General features: G+C 36.4%; 2 protein-coding genes across 5 annotated transcripts in view; one reads left to right on the forward strand and one right to left on the reverse strand.

Moving 5' to 3' along the window:
• LOC139140564 (protein D2-like) overlaps window positions 1–17,848 on the reverse strand; it is a 178,444-nt gene that overhangs the window by 85,470 nt on the left and 75,126 nt on the right. The gene's annotated exons all lie outside the window — the stretch shown is intronic.
• Window positions 533–9,617, forward strand: LOC139140557 (uncharacterized). 4 transcript variants are annotated; one of them, XM_070709895.1, is made up of 13 exons: window positions 533–988; window positions 1,796–1,930; window positions 2,146–2,238; window positions 2,546–2,608; window positions 2,779–2,868; window positions 3,133–3,466; window positions 4,279–4,513; window positions 5,294–5,370; window positions 6,174–6,278; window positions 6,798–7,014; window positions 7,227–7,407; window positions 7,812–7,976; window positions 9,065–9,617. In XM_070709895.1, exons 1-7 carry the CDS (start codon window positions 759–761, stop codon window positions 4,333–4,335), a joined length of 1,002 nt encoding a protein of 333 aa, XP_070565996.1. In that variant the 5' UTR covers window positions 533–758; the 3' UTR covers window positions 4,336–4,513; window positions 5,294–5,370; window positions 6,174–6,278; window positions 6,798–7,014; window positions 7,227–7,407; window positions 7,812–7,976; window positions 9,065–9,617. The 4 variants fall into 4 exon arrangements, with proteins under 4 accessions (XP_070565996.1, XP_070565997.1, XP_070565995.1 ...); XM_070709896.1 differs by having other exon boundaries at window positions 7,227–7,332; XM_070709894.1 differs by lacking the exon at window positions 7,227–7,407.

Consider the following 17,848-nt stretch of genomic DNA (forward strand, 5'->3'; position numbering starts at 1 on the left):
TATAATTACCATGTCTACTCACAGATGCCTGGAGTCGCCAGTGTAGTATACATAAAGTAAAGGGCCCCTTCTCTCTATGTAAACGACACTAGCAACTCCAGGCACCTGTGTGTCTATCTACCTTCTTAACTATACAAATATTAGATAAAATCGAAGAAACACAGAAACATACATAGATACATACATTCATACATACATTGATAAATCATAGATAGATAGATTGATACAAACAATACATACATACATACATACATACATACATACATACATACATATCACTGTAAAAATAGCGTACGCTAGACGCGTCTTTACGCGTTCAAAATGTACATGTCGGTGTTCAAATTTGAACGGCTAGTGTTCATATTGTTAACACTAGTGTTCATAATATTAACAATGATGTTCTAAACCTGAACACTATGTGTTAACAACGATCTCCTTCAAGTGTTCAAAAACTCAGCATCACAGAAATTTTACAATACTGTGAAACAATTAAGTCTTTTGTGTTTTTTTCTTTACAATGGGTATATTAAAGGGATAGTATCGGCAACTTTTGAGAATATTTTCACTATTTTTGTCGCACGTCGCGAACTATTCACATGAATAAGCACAGTGAATCATGAAGAATCACCTACTAAGTGACCCCAGTACGTAACGTGTATCAATCCTCGTGATAAAGAATGTTGACGAAGTGAATTTCTTAACGGACAGAAATTCAACGATGTTGACACACTGAATGCAACGTAATCGACTTTGTACGCATGCGCAAGAAAAGCACCGCACAGTTCAACTCTGTTAAAATGGCGTCCACACCACAGCGCAAGCGACCAGTGGGTCGACCGAAAAAAAGCGAGTCAGCAGCAAAGCGGAGTAGGATAAGGAGGAATGTTGGAAAAATTAACATTTATGAAGAAATAGAACGTTGGAAGCAGGTCAAAGAAGACGCAGAGTTGTCATCCCACGCCGAAGTAGCACGTTTATTACTTGATCGGTAAGTTAGTTTGAACATCCATGGTTTGAATCATATGAACCTGCGGGCTGCAAGTGCAATGCATGTGTGTCGTGCTTCGTACGCGTATCGTGTTCAACTTTCAGTATAACATCAGCCGGACATCGGAGCGTGATTTTGACGAGATATCTCTTTTCAGAAATTAGAAGAACTACCAAGTATCAGTGCCAACTTCATTACGCTGTACACGGCATGCAGCATGTGTAAACATTGTGTGATCCGCGTTCAGTTGCAACTTTCTGTTTTTTGTTTGTAGTTGTACTTACACAGACCCACACTGCAGTTAAGATTTCGAACGCTGAACGTTGACGCAACCAGACCTGCAGCAATTGTATCACCAACTGAGGATGGCCATTGAATTGCATTTAATGTTTCGTCTGGCAAGTTTGTAAACAATTGTTTACAGTCTCGTTCGTTTGCTTTTCCACTCCTGACACCATTATCATGAAGGAAGTACCTCCGTGTGCCTCATGTCCATTGAGACCTACCGGCACGGTGTTATTTTTATGTTGAACAAAATATTTCAGGATAAGGGTCGAGTTTATACCTCCTGTTCGATGTTGGAAACGACATTTAAAATGACACCTTTTTTGAAAACAACTTTGAGAAAAAAGTTACTAAGTAATGTTGGAAACAGCCTTAGTACCAGTAGAGAAAAGAGATAATATATTCATTATCTGTCTTTCCAGTGATTCTTTGAGTTTGTACATAGTCTATTTTATGTTTAACAAGTTGAAGTAAACATTAAAAAACTTTCTGAATTGTTTACTCTATATTGTACCAACTTAGATATTTCACAACCAAACCAAAGACTGTTCCAGTGACTTCAACACCAGGTCCAAGCTCACAGAGTAAGCTTGTTGAAGTAGAGAAACTCACTACCAGTCCTGGGGTTTCAGAAATATCACAGGAATCTGATCGAAGGTAAGACCATAGACATTGTGAAATACTAGTATATGATCATGTTGCAAAATACACTTTATGCATTCAGTTATCAATAGTTACAGTGTACAAGAAAATCAATGGTCATGGGATTTTTATTGTTGTCTCTATACTTTCATCATTTCTTAAAAATTTAATTCATTTAATTACACTTTTTAAAAGTATATTTTATCTTATTTTGTTGTTTTTATGACCAGAAATGGAAGTACAACTCTAACTGCAATGTCAGGTGTTGAAGAGATTGCTTCTGATCAATGCACTAATGTAAATGTTGATACTGACAGTCAAAGGTATAGTAACTAATTCATCATTAAACATAAGTTAATGTGATTTTGTGAAAGAAAGGAATTGTGATGATTATTGATAATTTGGCAGTAGATAGTAATCTATAAGAACACAAATCTACAAAGTGTCCTTGAATAGAAATATGTCTGGAATACCACTGTCTATCCATTTAATTTCAATAGTTGACAAAGTTGATACAGAAAGAACAAGGGAAAGATAAGCATGGATAACACATTAAACTGCATATACATTGTACATATCAATATTATCTTTGAATCATAATAATAATATCACAAATAAATACCTCAACAGGAGAAGAGAAAAGGGAGAAGGAATCAAGAAAAAGATGTTGACTTCATTCATAGATCCATTTGAGTAAGTTTTCACTGGAATTTGCCAGATTTTTTTTAGAAATCAAAGGTTGTAATGAAGTACTACTTTTGAATTTCACTATTTTGTCATATTATGTAAATTGTGCAAATATCTTTATGTCTCAATTGCACCTCATGTTTGACTCTTTGATGTATTGCTTTACCCTTGTAAAGAGTAACTATAGATGTTACAATGGAAGAGGATGAAGACTTTGAGTATGAAAGCGATGAAGAGTATGAACCCAGTTTTACCTTTACACTCAGGTAATCTTGAAATTGTTTTATACAGTACAACAGATGTCATTACAGTAGGGTTCACACCTATTGTGATGACACGGGAAACCTTGCATGATCTCATACTTCCACTGTTACAGTTAGGATATGTTTTTAAAGTGCATTATGTGTCAAAGATTGTTTGGTGAGAACAACATTTGTTGAGAACAATATGAGTATACTGATATAAGTGTTAAAATGGCAGTCTAGGAAAATGTATGATGATTATTAAAAGAACATTATCCACATTTGCAGACCAAAACAAATGAAATTAGCAGAAGATGAGGACAGTTATTCTGATGACAATACAGAATCTGCACAGGAAGATGATGATGATGATGATGATGATGAAGATGATGTTGATCAAGTAACAGAAACTTCACAGGGTGAAAATGTTGAAAACATTTCAAGAATCACAACAGAGGAAGATGTCAGTGGGCTTCTGAATGACCATGTATGTCTGACATACATGCAACAACTTCTAGTGTTGGCCAATGCAAAGATTAATAGCATCTGTCATGTGAGCAACTGTAAAGGAGCTGTCCAGGTTTCTAAAGAAGTGATAGGTTCAGCTCTGTATTTGAAATGGGTATGTTCTGATACAAGTTTTCTCAGTTTCATCAGGAGGACAATTTTTAAATTTTTGACTCATTTTGATATACATGTGAGATCAGTTACTTCACAAATGCATAAACTGCATACTGTATTTGAAAAATAACAGAGCAATTTCTGACTTTGGAAAGGTAAACTTGTAGCTTGTATAGGTTGTTGACTGCAGCTAAGTTTTATAAGTGTGGCACATATTAGAAATATTTTCTTTAATTTCTTTTGTATATCAGGCTTGTCCTGCCAACCACACAATTTTAAATGGTGTTCTCAGCCGTTACTGAACAGGCGTCTTCATAGTGGAGACCTGATAACTTCAGCAGCTATACTGTTGTCAGGAAACAACTATGGAAAAATTCATTTGTTTGCTAAAATGCTGAACTTGAAGATAGTGTCCAAAGCAACATTTACAAAATACAAAAACACTACCTTGTACCAAGTATTGATGAGTACTGGTTGAAACATCAACAGAACATGATTGACAAACATAAAGACAAGAATCTTGTAGTACTTGGTGAGTGATCTCTCTCAACACACACACACAGATGAGACAGAGAAAAAGAGACAAAGAGGGACAGGCAAATAGAGATGGAGACAGAAGAGAGGCAGAGATAGTTTGACTCTATAAATGGAGTTCCTTTGACAAATAGCCCTATTGTCACATAAACATACTTTTCAATGTTTGCATAATGTGTTCTTTCAATTTGCATGTATGAAGTACAAACAGTCTTTGGAGAATTAAAATATCGACAAGTTTTTTCATACAGTATGCTCAATTTAACTTAATTCTGACAGGAGATGGAAGAATGGATTCACCTGGTTTCTGTGCGCAGTACTGCTCATATACCATGATGGAAAATGAATCTAAAGATATTTTGTCATTGGTGACAATGGACAAGCGCCAGACAGATAGGAAATCGACAAACTGGAAAGGCATGTTTCCAGGTCAGCCTCTCACAGTTACAAGATAAGGAGGTAGAAATTACAGAAGTAGTGACAGATTGCCATTTACAGATTGGTGCACTTATGAGTAAGTGGTCAAGATTTTCAACATACATGATAAAGGTAGAATAAATATTCATGACAGTCTGTCATCATTTATGTCTGGTCCATTGGAAAAGATACTAGTATTTCATATTTAAACCTGGATTGTGGGTATGAAGGGAACGCGGCTAGCATAAGCATGATGTTTATCTTATTTGAATGAAAAAGTTGAACAGTATGAAAGAGTGCTCTGGAACAAATTCATGTAAAACAGTAAAAAAGGAATATTTTTGTCACATTTTCATGCTTCATGGACCCATGAATATCCATTAAATGCTATTTAAACAAACTATGTGACATTGTATTGGTAGTACATAGGCAAAACTGATTGGACATTCACCAGTTGAGATTGGCATACTTTGTGACTTCATTTCATGGGATTCAATACAGTTTTCAATTATCAGTACATATTTTACTTCATCCTTAGCCCTTTTCCTGCCAGACAGTATTTAGACTATTACTTCCCCATCAGCCAAGTCAGTAAAAAGCGGTATTGAGGCCAAACAAGACAGATTTTCACCCACTTGGCTTGGTATGTTATAGCATCTTTAGTCCAAAAAAATCAAGTTTACCGTATTTATGTTTTCAACAGCCTTCAAATGTACAGTATTATGTTAAAATACACTATATGGAATATGGTGTGTTTCATTAATTTTAACCATCTTGACCTGATGGTGGAATATGGACTTGGCAGGAAAAGGGTTAATGGGTGTCCAAGGTATTATTTGGAAAACAAAATAATTTTCTCATTTCCCTTCCCATACAGAGAGGACTTACCCAGGCATCAAACACTCCTATGATATCTGGCATGTAGCCAAGAATCTAGGAAAGAAAATTATGAAGGTAAGGCTCTCCAAATAACATAAATGAGCCAGCTGCAACACAAGTGTAGTTAACTAAATTTAAATCTTAAATTGACATTAGTTGTATGACTGTACAGTAATACACAACATACATTGTAACTACACTAACAAGAACTACACAGCAAGAAAACTACAAGCAGAGTTGAGTACATGTCTGTAGCAGGGTCTGATCAGTACCTGTAACAGTCCCTGAGAAATAATCTCTGTTACAGTAACTGTAAAATTGGTCAGATATCAGGGGTGTATGGACAGATCTGAATCAAACCTGATATTACAGGAATGTATACGGTGATGGAATTTCTGGCAGTGTCTAGTGCTGTGACCACATGACTGAAACACTGCTGTATGAACATTGGTGTGTCAGTGTTGAATTCACAGGGCCTGATGGAGGGTCTGAAATTTTGTCAGATTTCAGGGGTTTGTGTATTCAGAAAAATGGGCAAATTTTGATGAGAGAACTGAATACAGGCATAATTGTGAGCACATTGAAAAAAAAATCAGACCCTGTTACATACAGTTAGGAAGTCACATCACTGTGTGTACAGTACTGGGACAGGCAGAAACTTCAGGCCCTGTCACATCACTGTGTCTACAGCACTGTAAATTTCTATACAGCCATGTGATCACAGCACTGGCCACAGACCTGTACACAACTCCTGTCACAGCAATAAGACGTCTTTACTGACACAAACCTGTACCACAGGGTTGTTATGATCTGGGTCTAGCTCTACAGGGTCAAAACTTTGCTGTATAACCATATCTATATTCTCTCATTTTGTTCAGGCTGGTCAGGACAAACAATGTAAAGCATTACTGCAATGGAGCCAGCACATTGTTACTCACTTCTGGTATTGTTGTAAAAAGGCGACAAGCTACGATGAATTCTTGGTAAGAATGTTTTTTTTGGATTGTACAGTACGTTTCACATGACTAATCATGCTGTGATTTATGACTCTCTTTGAGTTTTACCAATCCAAACATCACAGATTGGAATGTGGAATAAGAAAAATTTGCTAGCTGTGGTTAGTACCAATTAGGATAAAAATATCAGTTCATCTGTTTTTGATCATAACCTGTTTTAGCTAGCTTACTGCCCATGGATAGCACAAAAGTACTACATGGTTACATTGCATGGAAGTGGGTTTTTATTTTAGTTTTAACATCACTATGATGGCATTATATGTTATGTCATTTTGTTCAAATCTGCCAAGTATTGAAGGTATGACATGAATTTGTCAATCTGTCTGCTACATATGTATCTGTTGATGATGGTAACGTACCGTTATGACTGGTATCACCAAAGTCCTGCTGTCAGTTTTCACAGAAATAACATTGATCAAAATTTACACCCTCCTGTAGTGTGAGACCTACATTTATAAGTAATTTTACATGTTCTCTTCACTGTAGGGAATTTGGTGTGGTACTCTTCACCATGTTGTGAATGAACATACATGGATACTTCCCTATGGTCAGGTATGAACAAGTGTGATCATGGTCCATTGTGTGAAGAAACTGTAGCTGAAAGGGAATGGCTAAATAAGAATGACCCCGCTCATGTTGCTCTTCGAAAGATTGTCCTGGATAAAGCTTTCCTCAACAAGGTTCCATACTTTTTGAATTTCAGGTAATGTAATGTGTGATGATTGGTAACAACAAATAAACTGTGCACACTGGGGGCACAAAATACATACAAAAATTAGCTAGGAATGTCATATATGTCAAAGTACTGAATGGTGGTGCTAACTGTAGCACATCATCTTGCAGTCTATTCAGTAAAACAATGTGTGTGACAGATAAATAAGACTGGCTAACTCTTTGCATTATTTTGATTCACAGAATGCAAGATGATCTGCTACAGTTACAATCATAGCAATACTGTGAGGTACTTCCAAGGTCAAATAGCGACATTCTCAGCTAGTTTCTTATTTATGATGTGCCTGAGGTGAATGAAGTTTATTTGCCCATGCAATAACAGATAAACTAAGACATACTGTGCACATACATATACTCATGACAGGTGAGGGTGATTGTCCTTTTCTGAGGGAAATGCAAAAGATTTTATGAAAGGAGTGAAGTGACAACATGATTGGTAGAAGAAGCAACTGTTGTTGTTATAGGATGGAAAATAGGTCTGTTGTCCATGTGTTTATCTGGTTACATCTACACATATACATGCATGCATACAAATTGGCAAGTATGCATGCATGTACAGGTACATTTGTAGGTTTCTTTCTATAGATTGATCAAGAGGGTGGATTTGTGTTCAGTTTGTCAGAAGATGTGGAGTCACATCAATGTACTAAAAGGAAAGAAAATGTCTGTTTGATCCTCCTTGCAAGAGGAAGCTTCTGTCCAGATGGGCCTTGAAACACGATAACCATTATCATCACACTGATATGTGTATCTTACTTTTCATTTCAGAAGTACAGCAGAGTTGGAACTTTTCCAACAGAACATACTGATGTATGCAGCAAAGAGGTTTGCCTATACACCTCCTATTTACAGAGTCAGGAATTTGTTGGCGGCAATGGACCATAATATTAATCATGGAAGGGAAGTGAGAAGAAACAAAAATGGTGAAATAATGTGAGTTTGACAAATTTATTGGATTACACAAAAAGTACATATTTTCAAATAAAATACTAAAGTAGTTGTAAACAAGTAATAAATTATGACAGTAATGTCAATCCAACTGTCTCTTGAGGATAAACACAAAAAAATGATTGTAAAAATGAAACAGTGTAAATAAAAACTTTAAATATTTGATGGGACAGTAGTCATATCTTCCATGAATTTTCAAAGGTTTGTGTTATCAACCAAACTTTCTAGCTTTATTCAAAAATTGAAGCTAACAAGCACAGGGTTGAGTATGTCAAACTAATCAACCTATGGACAGTCAGCCCCATTCTCTTCTAAATACATTTTAAAACCTTGCTCTAAGAACTAGTGGTAGATATGCTGGGATGATTCTGACTACTACTGTCAAGGATTGGTCCTTGCTATCGTTATGATCAGCAAGCCGTTGTAAATTTTCACACTTGGTATTGATAAGTGCATGCATTTATTCTAGCTCCACTCAAAACTACAAACTGTGTTCACCTTGGGCTATATACAAGGCTCCCTAGCTGAACAAAGCCAGTATGATGGCAATTCTATCAAAATGATAGCATGTACTGTGGACACCTTGAACATTTAGTACAATACATATATTTACTACAACTTTACTAGCCTTGCAAATTTTGGTCCAACAGTGAGAAAGCATGTTACCATCAGACTGGGCTTGGGGATGGGGATTGAAAAAAAATCATTTTTATATGGTTATTGACTAAATAGCTTACACATGATTTTTGAACTCGAACGGAACAAAATTTCTGCAACAATCAGGCATTGTAATGATAATCAAAAGCATAAGCTGTAAAACTTTGTCAAATGTTATGACTACTGTACCTGTTACTGTCTGCAAATACAGCTACATGAAATACCTGAGTTGTTGCTTATACTGTTGTAAGTTTCATCTAAAACCATAATGCTAATACCGAAAGACTTTGAATAAAATAAATTGCACAAAACACAAATACTGATAAAATAAATAGTAATTATGTTACAGATGAAAATATAAAACATATGGAATATATATGGAAAATATAGTAATTTATACACAATGTCTATTATAGCTCTCAGAGACGCTACAATAAGAAGAGCGGAAGGTGGACTGCGAGTCCTGTGAAGGTGGATAAAACATATCCACATATCACAGATTTGCTGAAGTCCATTCTACAGAAAAGATTAGCAGACAAAGAAGGAATGCAAAGAAAAGTTGAACTAGAGCCACAAGACCCACGTAGGTTATCAGCCCACCTTGCTGAATTGCCACCGCCACCAACAGCAATCCTTGTGCAGGAAAAAGGTCAAGAAGACAATAAATGCTTCCAGCTGCCTAAAATCTAACTCGGTGACATTTATTGAAAAATGGGAAAAGAATGTAAAAACAGTGAACAGTGATGAACTATACACTGACATACAATTTGTGTTTCTTTCTGTGAGTGCCCTGGGTAAGGAACATGTAAACTTTTTTTGGCAAGAAATGGGTGTGGGTACATACTTGCTGTATGCCATGATACACAGTAAGTCAGGCTACCCATAATTCCCCTTGATTTGTTCACCCACACTTTTTTTGCTTAAAGGGACAAGTCGGCCATTTTTGATGAATTTTGTTTGATACGAGATACTATTATTGTTTGACATGTTGAAAGATACTGAATGAATGGGTGACCATGCATATATTCAACCCTGGTTTTAGACACGACATATGAAATCATCGCGACAATGAATTAATGACCATTAACTCATTTTCGTGATTGTTTCATTGATCGTGTCTAGAACCGGAGTCAAATATATGCATGGTCACCCATTTATTCAGTATCTTTCAACATGTCAAACAATATAAATAGTATCTCGTATCAAACAAAATTCATCAAAAATGGCCGACTTCGGTCCTTTAAGGCTTTTTTCAATTTTATCAGTTTCTTAACAATTTGTAACTTACAATTAAGTTCAGGATTATTTGTTAAAACTATGTTCCAAAATTATTGATTTGTTTAACACTCAAGAGTAAATTGAATAAGAAGTTCATGTTTGGAGGTGCTAAAATTGCATACTTGTCAAGATAAAGTTATCAGCAACTAAGATGGTCTCATCAAAACCGCCTGTCAGACATGCAAATTTCCTTTGTTACAAACATTAAAAAAAAATCAATACCCTTACTTTTGCCAACACAGATGCCACTTATTTCCTTAGTTGCCTTGAAAACATTGTGTATGGCTGTCAAAAATCTATGTCAACAAAATTACAAATTGCTATCTCCTCCGCGGAAAAGGGGTTGATCTTCTCATTATTCACAGTGAGAAATCAGAAAATTATGATTATCAGAACTATGTTGCCAGAATTTTGAAATATGGACCAAGTTGTTCTGTGTAGAGAAGAAATTTGCTTCAGTTCAGTGAGTGATCTCCGTGTGTACAGATCTTGGAGATTTATGGTAGCCTCACTTACTGTGTGATAGTTTCCTGGATATGTGATAAAAAACAATCAGGCAAGTCTCGAGGGCATAAACCCTGTGTAATTGCCAAAAGAGTCTGGGTACTTGTCTCTGATTGACCAAACACAGCAACTGGGAATGATACGTCTATTTCCAGCACCTAGAAATCCGTGTCTCCACATGGTGAACTGCCGATATGCAGCATGGCGATTTGCACGATTTATGTCATCACCATCATCTGTCGCAAACACATCTCTTCTGTATATTCTAGCTATTGCCAATACAGCTTCATTCAGTACAAGGAGCCTGAAATCCTGAAAAAATTACACATTATTAAATTCTTTTCTGTAGACATTATTTCAAGATGACCATGTCATGCCATAGACTAATTGTTACAAGAGAGTCCTGAGTCACCAAACCCAAACCATTGTCATAATTGGGAAGGGGTGTGTGATAATCAGAAGAGGTAAACTTGGCACTTGAATTCAACAGTAGGCAAACAAATTGATTACCGTCAAGTTTCCAGATTAGCAAAGGCAATTCCAAATGTAAAGACTGACAATGATAATCAGTACATGTAAAAATACCACTGAGTTTACATGATGCTTTGCAGGGGCCTGAGTCTAGTGAAAATTACATTACTAATGGTACTGTTTAATTATCAAACAAATATATCGAAAAGTTGCTATTGTCATATTGCATTCATGTATCAGTTGCATTCATTTTACAAGGGCAGGTTATCTGCCTGTAATCTCTCAAAGAAAAAAAAAGAGTGACTTACTGCTAGTTGAGATATACACATTTCTGGTAGCCTATCACAGCATACTCGTTCCAGTTCAGTTGGCATTTCTCTGCAATGTGTACAGATACACCATTTTGGATGTTGTGATGATTCAGGTGGATGGTATCCTGACTGTAAGACTGTGGGTTTTACTAAATTGAACACCAAAGCTGGATGGTAATCAACCATTTGCAAAAGAATGTTGTCTTTGCTTTCTGTACTCATTTCTTGAATAAGTTCCTGCAATCACAAAGGTGCAAATATGTTTAAAAGATTATCCTGTGTGGTACTCAGACAAAACTGTCATGTTACATCACAGAGTCTCGCGAGCGATATTCGTCTAGAAGTTATGAGTATGATCAATAAATGTCTTGTATTAAACTTTTTTCATTGTACAAGCTGTACCTGTGTCTAGTGTGTGCCTATTACTTTACCCTAGCTGTTTATAGTATTTCAAAGAAAACAGTCCATACCTGTTTATTGCCCTCCCTAATCCCCTTCATTAATTTGTTCTGCCGATCACTGATATGGGATGGAGGTGGGGGCTTATCACTAGTTAGTCCGTCTACTACCTTATGATCTGCTAACGAGGTATTTGGTTCGGGCGATAAGTCCCCACACACCCCACCCCCACCCTGCGTCGGTGATCGGCAGAACAAATTGATGAAGGGGATTAGGGAGGGCAATTATCAGATATAGACTGTTTTCTTTGAAATACTATACACAGATAGCTAGGGTAAAGTAATAGGCACACACTAATAACAGTAAGGTTCGTATAATGAAAACAAGCTTACCGGTAATATAAGACATTTATTGATCATATTCATAACTTCTATACAAATATTACTTGGAGACCCTGTGTTTACAGTGTTTTATTTACTATTTCAGGATTTCTGAATAAATATATTTTTATGTACATACACGTAGCATTGTTTTCCTTTCTTCCAGCTGCTAGATGCCATCAGTTGCCTGTGGTGTACTCCCCTGAATATTACGTCTTCTGCCTCTGGTTCCACCTCTACCTCTAGCACTTCCACCCCTACCCCTACCTCTCCCTCTCCCTCTTCCTCTTCCTCTTCCTCCCCCTCTGCCCCGTCCTCTGCCTCTACTTCTTGATTCACTTTCATATGTACTTTCTGAGTTAGATGAAACAGGTGATACAGACGATGTCTGAAAGTGAATTCAAATCAAATCAAAACTTGATGTTGAGCGTGAATATTGATATTGAAGTTATTTGCTAAGTATCAAAAACATGCATGGATGGCCGTACTGCTGACTCTTTATTACACATTGCAATACATGTGTCACAATTGTAGATTTAGTCAGTTGTCAATAAATAAAACTTGGCCCAAAGTAAACTTTTTTTAGTTGGTAGAATTTTGCCTGATGTATGAACAGTTTGAGGTGAAATAAAAAAAAACGGGTGGGGGATTATCTCAAGTCAAATGAATTCTTTCTAATCATAAATCTTTTGTTAGTTATATAAATCTGTGTTTGTACATGCATTTTGTAAAACCAAGTGTCCCTGTCAATTGAACAATGTATCTGACAGTTTGGCAATATCTGATCCTAAGGAAGCCTATTCACATGTCCACCACTGTGTGGTTCTGCGATGTAAAATATTTATGTTGGCCTTTACAGTCATAACCCTTGAACATTTCGAAAATCACTGAAAATTTACAAACGTGTGAGACCAAATTGAGTTGCGGGTAACTGGGTAAATTTTGGTCACTTATGTAAATAAATTCTTCACATGACTTATAGTTTGCAGTTGTGTTTCATTTGCAAAATAATCTTATTTCTGTAACCATGCATGTAGGCTACACTTGTGTTGTATGTTGACTTTGTTGTCATATTCAGATATTGGTGATGCTCGCGACGAAAGTAAATTTTTATAAGAATCCCCCCATAAAAACAAACAAGCAAACAAAGAACATGCGTTTAAAAATAGACTGAAATAGGCAATACAAGCGATGGAAATGTTAGCCAAAATGCAAACACTCTTTCAGGGAAATAAGCAGATGCAACAGGCCGTACACATCGCGGACGGCTGTACACTGAACGATCTACACTGAACGATCATTGATCAATGATTGATGGTGACCCGGGCCCCGCGTCCGAGCTCGCGAACTGTCACTGCTCACTGTATACTGTACTTGTAGTGGTCGCTGTAGAAGAAACAATGTGGCACGTTTGAATTTATTGGTTTGGTATTTAGGAAACGTAACCAGAGTTAGCAAATGTAATGACTCAACTACAAATACCACCAAAATTTTGCTCAAAAAATAATTCCTGCGGATCATGTAGTTCAACGTCAAATGTACCTACACAACTAGTGTCAGCGGCCATATAGTGTAAGCCATTCCCGATCCCTTTGCAACTTTGAAGTACAGCATCGCATCGTCACCTTTACCTTGAAATAGTTGACTTGTTCGCCGACAAATGACAAACCAAACTTACCGAATTATGCATGCACTAGTTTTAAACTTTGGTAAATAAATAAAGTAAAGAATAGTTGGTGGAAAATGCTCGACGTTTCGGGCTTTTTGATGCGGTGACCGTGGTTTCGGGCCCTGGCGCTAGCTCGCGCGATGCATCGACTGCCGATGCCGGGTCCGGCCACACCAGGCCTAAATTACCTTGTTTTTTTTACTCTGACCTAATGCATCACCACTTGAATCGTAAAAGACATTCTCATGCTCAAGCAACAGAAGAAAAGACTTTGAACAAATATCTCTCCGGATTCAAACGAACAGTGGACGTACATCACACATCACAATCAAAACAGATACACATGTGCGTAAGTCGGATATAAATATGCATTACTTACGACGCTCTCCGTCTCCATTGTTACAGTGATCACGTTTAAAATCCCGCTCTCGCGTGGCTAGTGATATCATCACTCCTTGTGTTCCATACCACGTGATCGCCTAACATTTTGTAAACACTAGCGCCGCGCGTCAGGCCAGCAAACACTTTTATTACCGTTCGTTATTCACAATCGGGTGTTAGTTTCGACTTATTTCCTTGTCAATCGGCAATTAGGGTGGGATAGATATAATCTAGCTTGGTTTTTATTATGTGGCCGGGCGGAAAAAATGGTCAAAAGTTGCCGATACTATCCCTTTAAATTTACTACTGCCTCGCTGTCCGGCAAAAGTACACGGATTTTGGTGTAACCGAATTTCACACTAAGTGAAAAATATTTACGGCCTATAATTGCTGAAAGCATGTTTTTTCTAAATAAGGAAGTATACAAAATAATTTTACACGTTTATTACGGGTTGAAAGTTTAAAAATTAGAAAAGAAAATCAGAAAACCACCATGAACGTTTTAATTTTAACATCGGCGTGCAAGAGGCGTTCTACTTGTTAACAGTTGGTGTTCAAGTTTGGTGTCTTTTCCTATCCCATGATGCATCAAAACGGAAGTTGCGACATTTTTCTTGTGAGCGCACCCTGAAGTCGTGATCGTGCGGAAGCAAGACCAGAAAGGGTAAGTTTCCTCTCCGATATAGTGAAAGGTATTAGATTTTTTTAAGCATCTCTTTATCGTCCTTTGAAATTAATTGTATTGTACCTTGAAATAGCTTAACTACGTGAAGAAACCTTTTTTCTTTCAGTGGCTGCTATACCAACAACTAGCTGTGACTACGCAGTGGTAATTTTAGCCATGGCCTATCGATCGATCTCCCTCGGGTCGAGGGTCATCGCAACACAACTGAAGCGATAACCTTTGACCTGAGCGCGATCGATACGCCTTGCATAGTATACCGCTGCGTAATCACAGCTAACACATGTCTTTTAGTAAACACAATCGCATGTAAAACATCAGTTAAACATCGTAGAGTATACAATGTATTGTTTCAGCATATGAGAGTTTGGCTTTTTAATTTTAATCAGTTCATGACAAGAAGCAGCAAATATTTTGTAACAGTATTCGACAGAGGCACTGTATATGAAAGTCTCTCCTTTTCTTTAACCTAATCAGCACCTTGTCTTTCATTTAAAGTTTCATCTCGCCATATAACCTATTGTTGCATTTTTTCAGGATGTAAAAAGTGGATTTAACTGAAAATCGAAGAGTTGTTATAGAAGCTGGTGGTACAGATAACGAAGAAGTTGAGTGTACAGATAGCTGTCTGGAAACAAGCTTGAGAACCTCAGTTCATCTCTAATGTAGATTTAAACTTCCAAGGGTCAGTAACTGAATTTTGATAAATTTCTGTATTTTTGTCCTGAATTAATCTAAGCTTTGGTAGCATGCTATGATCAACTAAATAATGCCGGAGAATAAGCTTTCACAGACGTGTAGTCTTCCTTATTTAAATTAAAGCTGAAAGCGACAGACCATTCAGAGTAAAAATGTCCACTCTGAATTACTGATTTTTCTGAAATTTTCACTCTGAATTTTCTGTCACTTTCTGCTTCAATTTTTCATCCCCCTTGCATCTGATGAAGGAGATTTCACGTACTTTGAAAGCTTATGCCCTTGTAACATTTAGTTGATCATAGCCTGCTACCAAACCGTAAATTATTTTGTATTGTAGCTCAACACGTCTCTTGTACTTAGCAACTGGTTTTTAGCTTTGCTGTCAGCTAAATAGGTGGATGTGTAGCATTGTCCTCAAATTTGTACATCCAAAGGTTTTTCTTCAAAACAGCCTGTACGAATCCTTTAATATTTGGATAACAGGTCCCAAGAGATTACCCTAATCAGATATGTTCAAATTATGATGAAATATGCAAATGTATATTTTTGAGGCTAATTTTGCTATTTTTTGGCAAAAATCTTCTTCTCTTTTACTGACGTCTTCAATATTTGGTAAACATGTCCCTAAAAATGACCTTCTTTAAATTTGTGCTAGTTGTGATTCAAATTTTTATATTTCATGGCAATTTTTGTCATTGTTGGTCAAACAATCTTTAAAAAATCTTTTTTTAAAACTGCTAATCGAACAGCTTTGATATTTAGGACGTAGATCTCTACTGATAGTCTATTTCAGATTGTTCAAATTATGCAGAAATTTGCAACTTTGTATTTCTAGGACATTAAAGACATTTCAGACATTTTTAAGACATTAGGGATTACCAAAATGTGATATATTCAAGTTATGATGAAATGTACATTGTTTTCATTTTAAGGGTGATTTGTACCATTTTTGGTAAAAAAAAATTGTATAAAAATTAATAGCAGGGTACATCAGAATTTGAAAGGTCTTTACGAATATGTTTTAAATTTCTGAGAAGTATATTTTTGAAATGTCACCCATTTATTTCAGGGTTTATTTAAATATATTACAAACGAACAAACCTTTTTGTTTATGAAGGACTTTGTTGGACAAGAAAATAGGTTTTACCTAGCCAAGGACCCACTTTCCCCACTTTCTGCATGTTGGCCTTACTGTGACACTTTGAAAACTTGACATGCTGTGTTTACTTAAGTGTGGACAACTATATACCATGTGCACCAGAGAAGCCTTGACTAACTTCTTTTTTCTTCAAAATTTACTATTGTCTATATAAGAGGAAATGTCTTTTAAGAAACCATCTTACAAAAATGGAGTATGCATTTCATACATATACGTCTTTTCAAGACAATAAATAAGCCAAATTTTGAGCTTTTTCAGATGATTTTTGTAAGTTTTATACAAGTATAAACATAAAACGTAATCCACAATATGGTGATTTTTATTGCTTATGTTTTTGATAGGAAGGTGTTAACACTGTTGGTTTTTTCGTCTGACAAACTTTATATACAAAGTTGCAATGTTAATTACCCATTTTACAGTAAATCATTGTATTTTACTCTCGAAATGTTTTGTGTATTTTTAGAATAAAATAATTTTACTGAATATCAATGGTCTGTAATGTTATTTCAAGGCTTGAACACCCCGTGAACGCCCAAAATTAAAGGTGTTCAACAAGCGCGCATCATGTGTTCTAGCCTTTAACACACTTACCGTTGAACGGCGTCCATGCGTTCAAAAACATATCACCGTTCAAGCTTATCATATAGCAAGCAAACATTTGCGAACTATATTTGGCGCAGGTGCCTTTGTCCGAACCGTTAACTGCGACGCAAGGTGAAATTTGCACTGTGTAGAAGGGAAGTTATCATCAAACCACAGTCCCTCTACATGTAACGGTGATATGCATTTGACATTTTACAGTATGCATTGGATATATGTCTCGAAGCATTTTCGTTTTCCGTATGCAAACCCCCGTTACATGTAGAGCAACCAAATTCTATCCTCGCTATGCAGCAAATATGACATGGTTTTGTACGTCTACAATTACTTGAAATAACTATTTTGTACATCATGAAGGAAAAGTCAGAGGATTTCAAAGGGAAAAGTCATTGTCTTTAAAAATTGTTTTTTAACGTTTTGTTTTACTTGACGACCATTTGCATCGTCAATCGTTGAAGTTGAAGCCGTATTTGATGCACCGTCCATGCCAAACATTGAAAACGCGAGCACTGTAGAGACAAAAAAGTGCGAGTATACCAAATCTAAAAACCGTGCTTTAAAGTTAGCAAAAAGCAACTAGAAACTACCAATCTTCTAAATACAATATTTCTTGATTACATAGAACATAGAAAAGTAAACAAAAGTCATTAATTTTTGGTTTTGCACA

The sequence above is a fragment of the Ptychodera flava genome, chromosome 9, assembly GCF_041260155.1.
Source record: "Ptychodera flava strain L36383 chromosome 9, AS_Pfla_20210202, whole genome shotgun sequence".
In the NCBI taxonomy this organism is placed as follows: domain Eukaryota; kingdom Metazoa; phylum Hemichordata; class Enteropneusta; family Ptychoderidae; genus Ptychodera; species Ptychodera flava.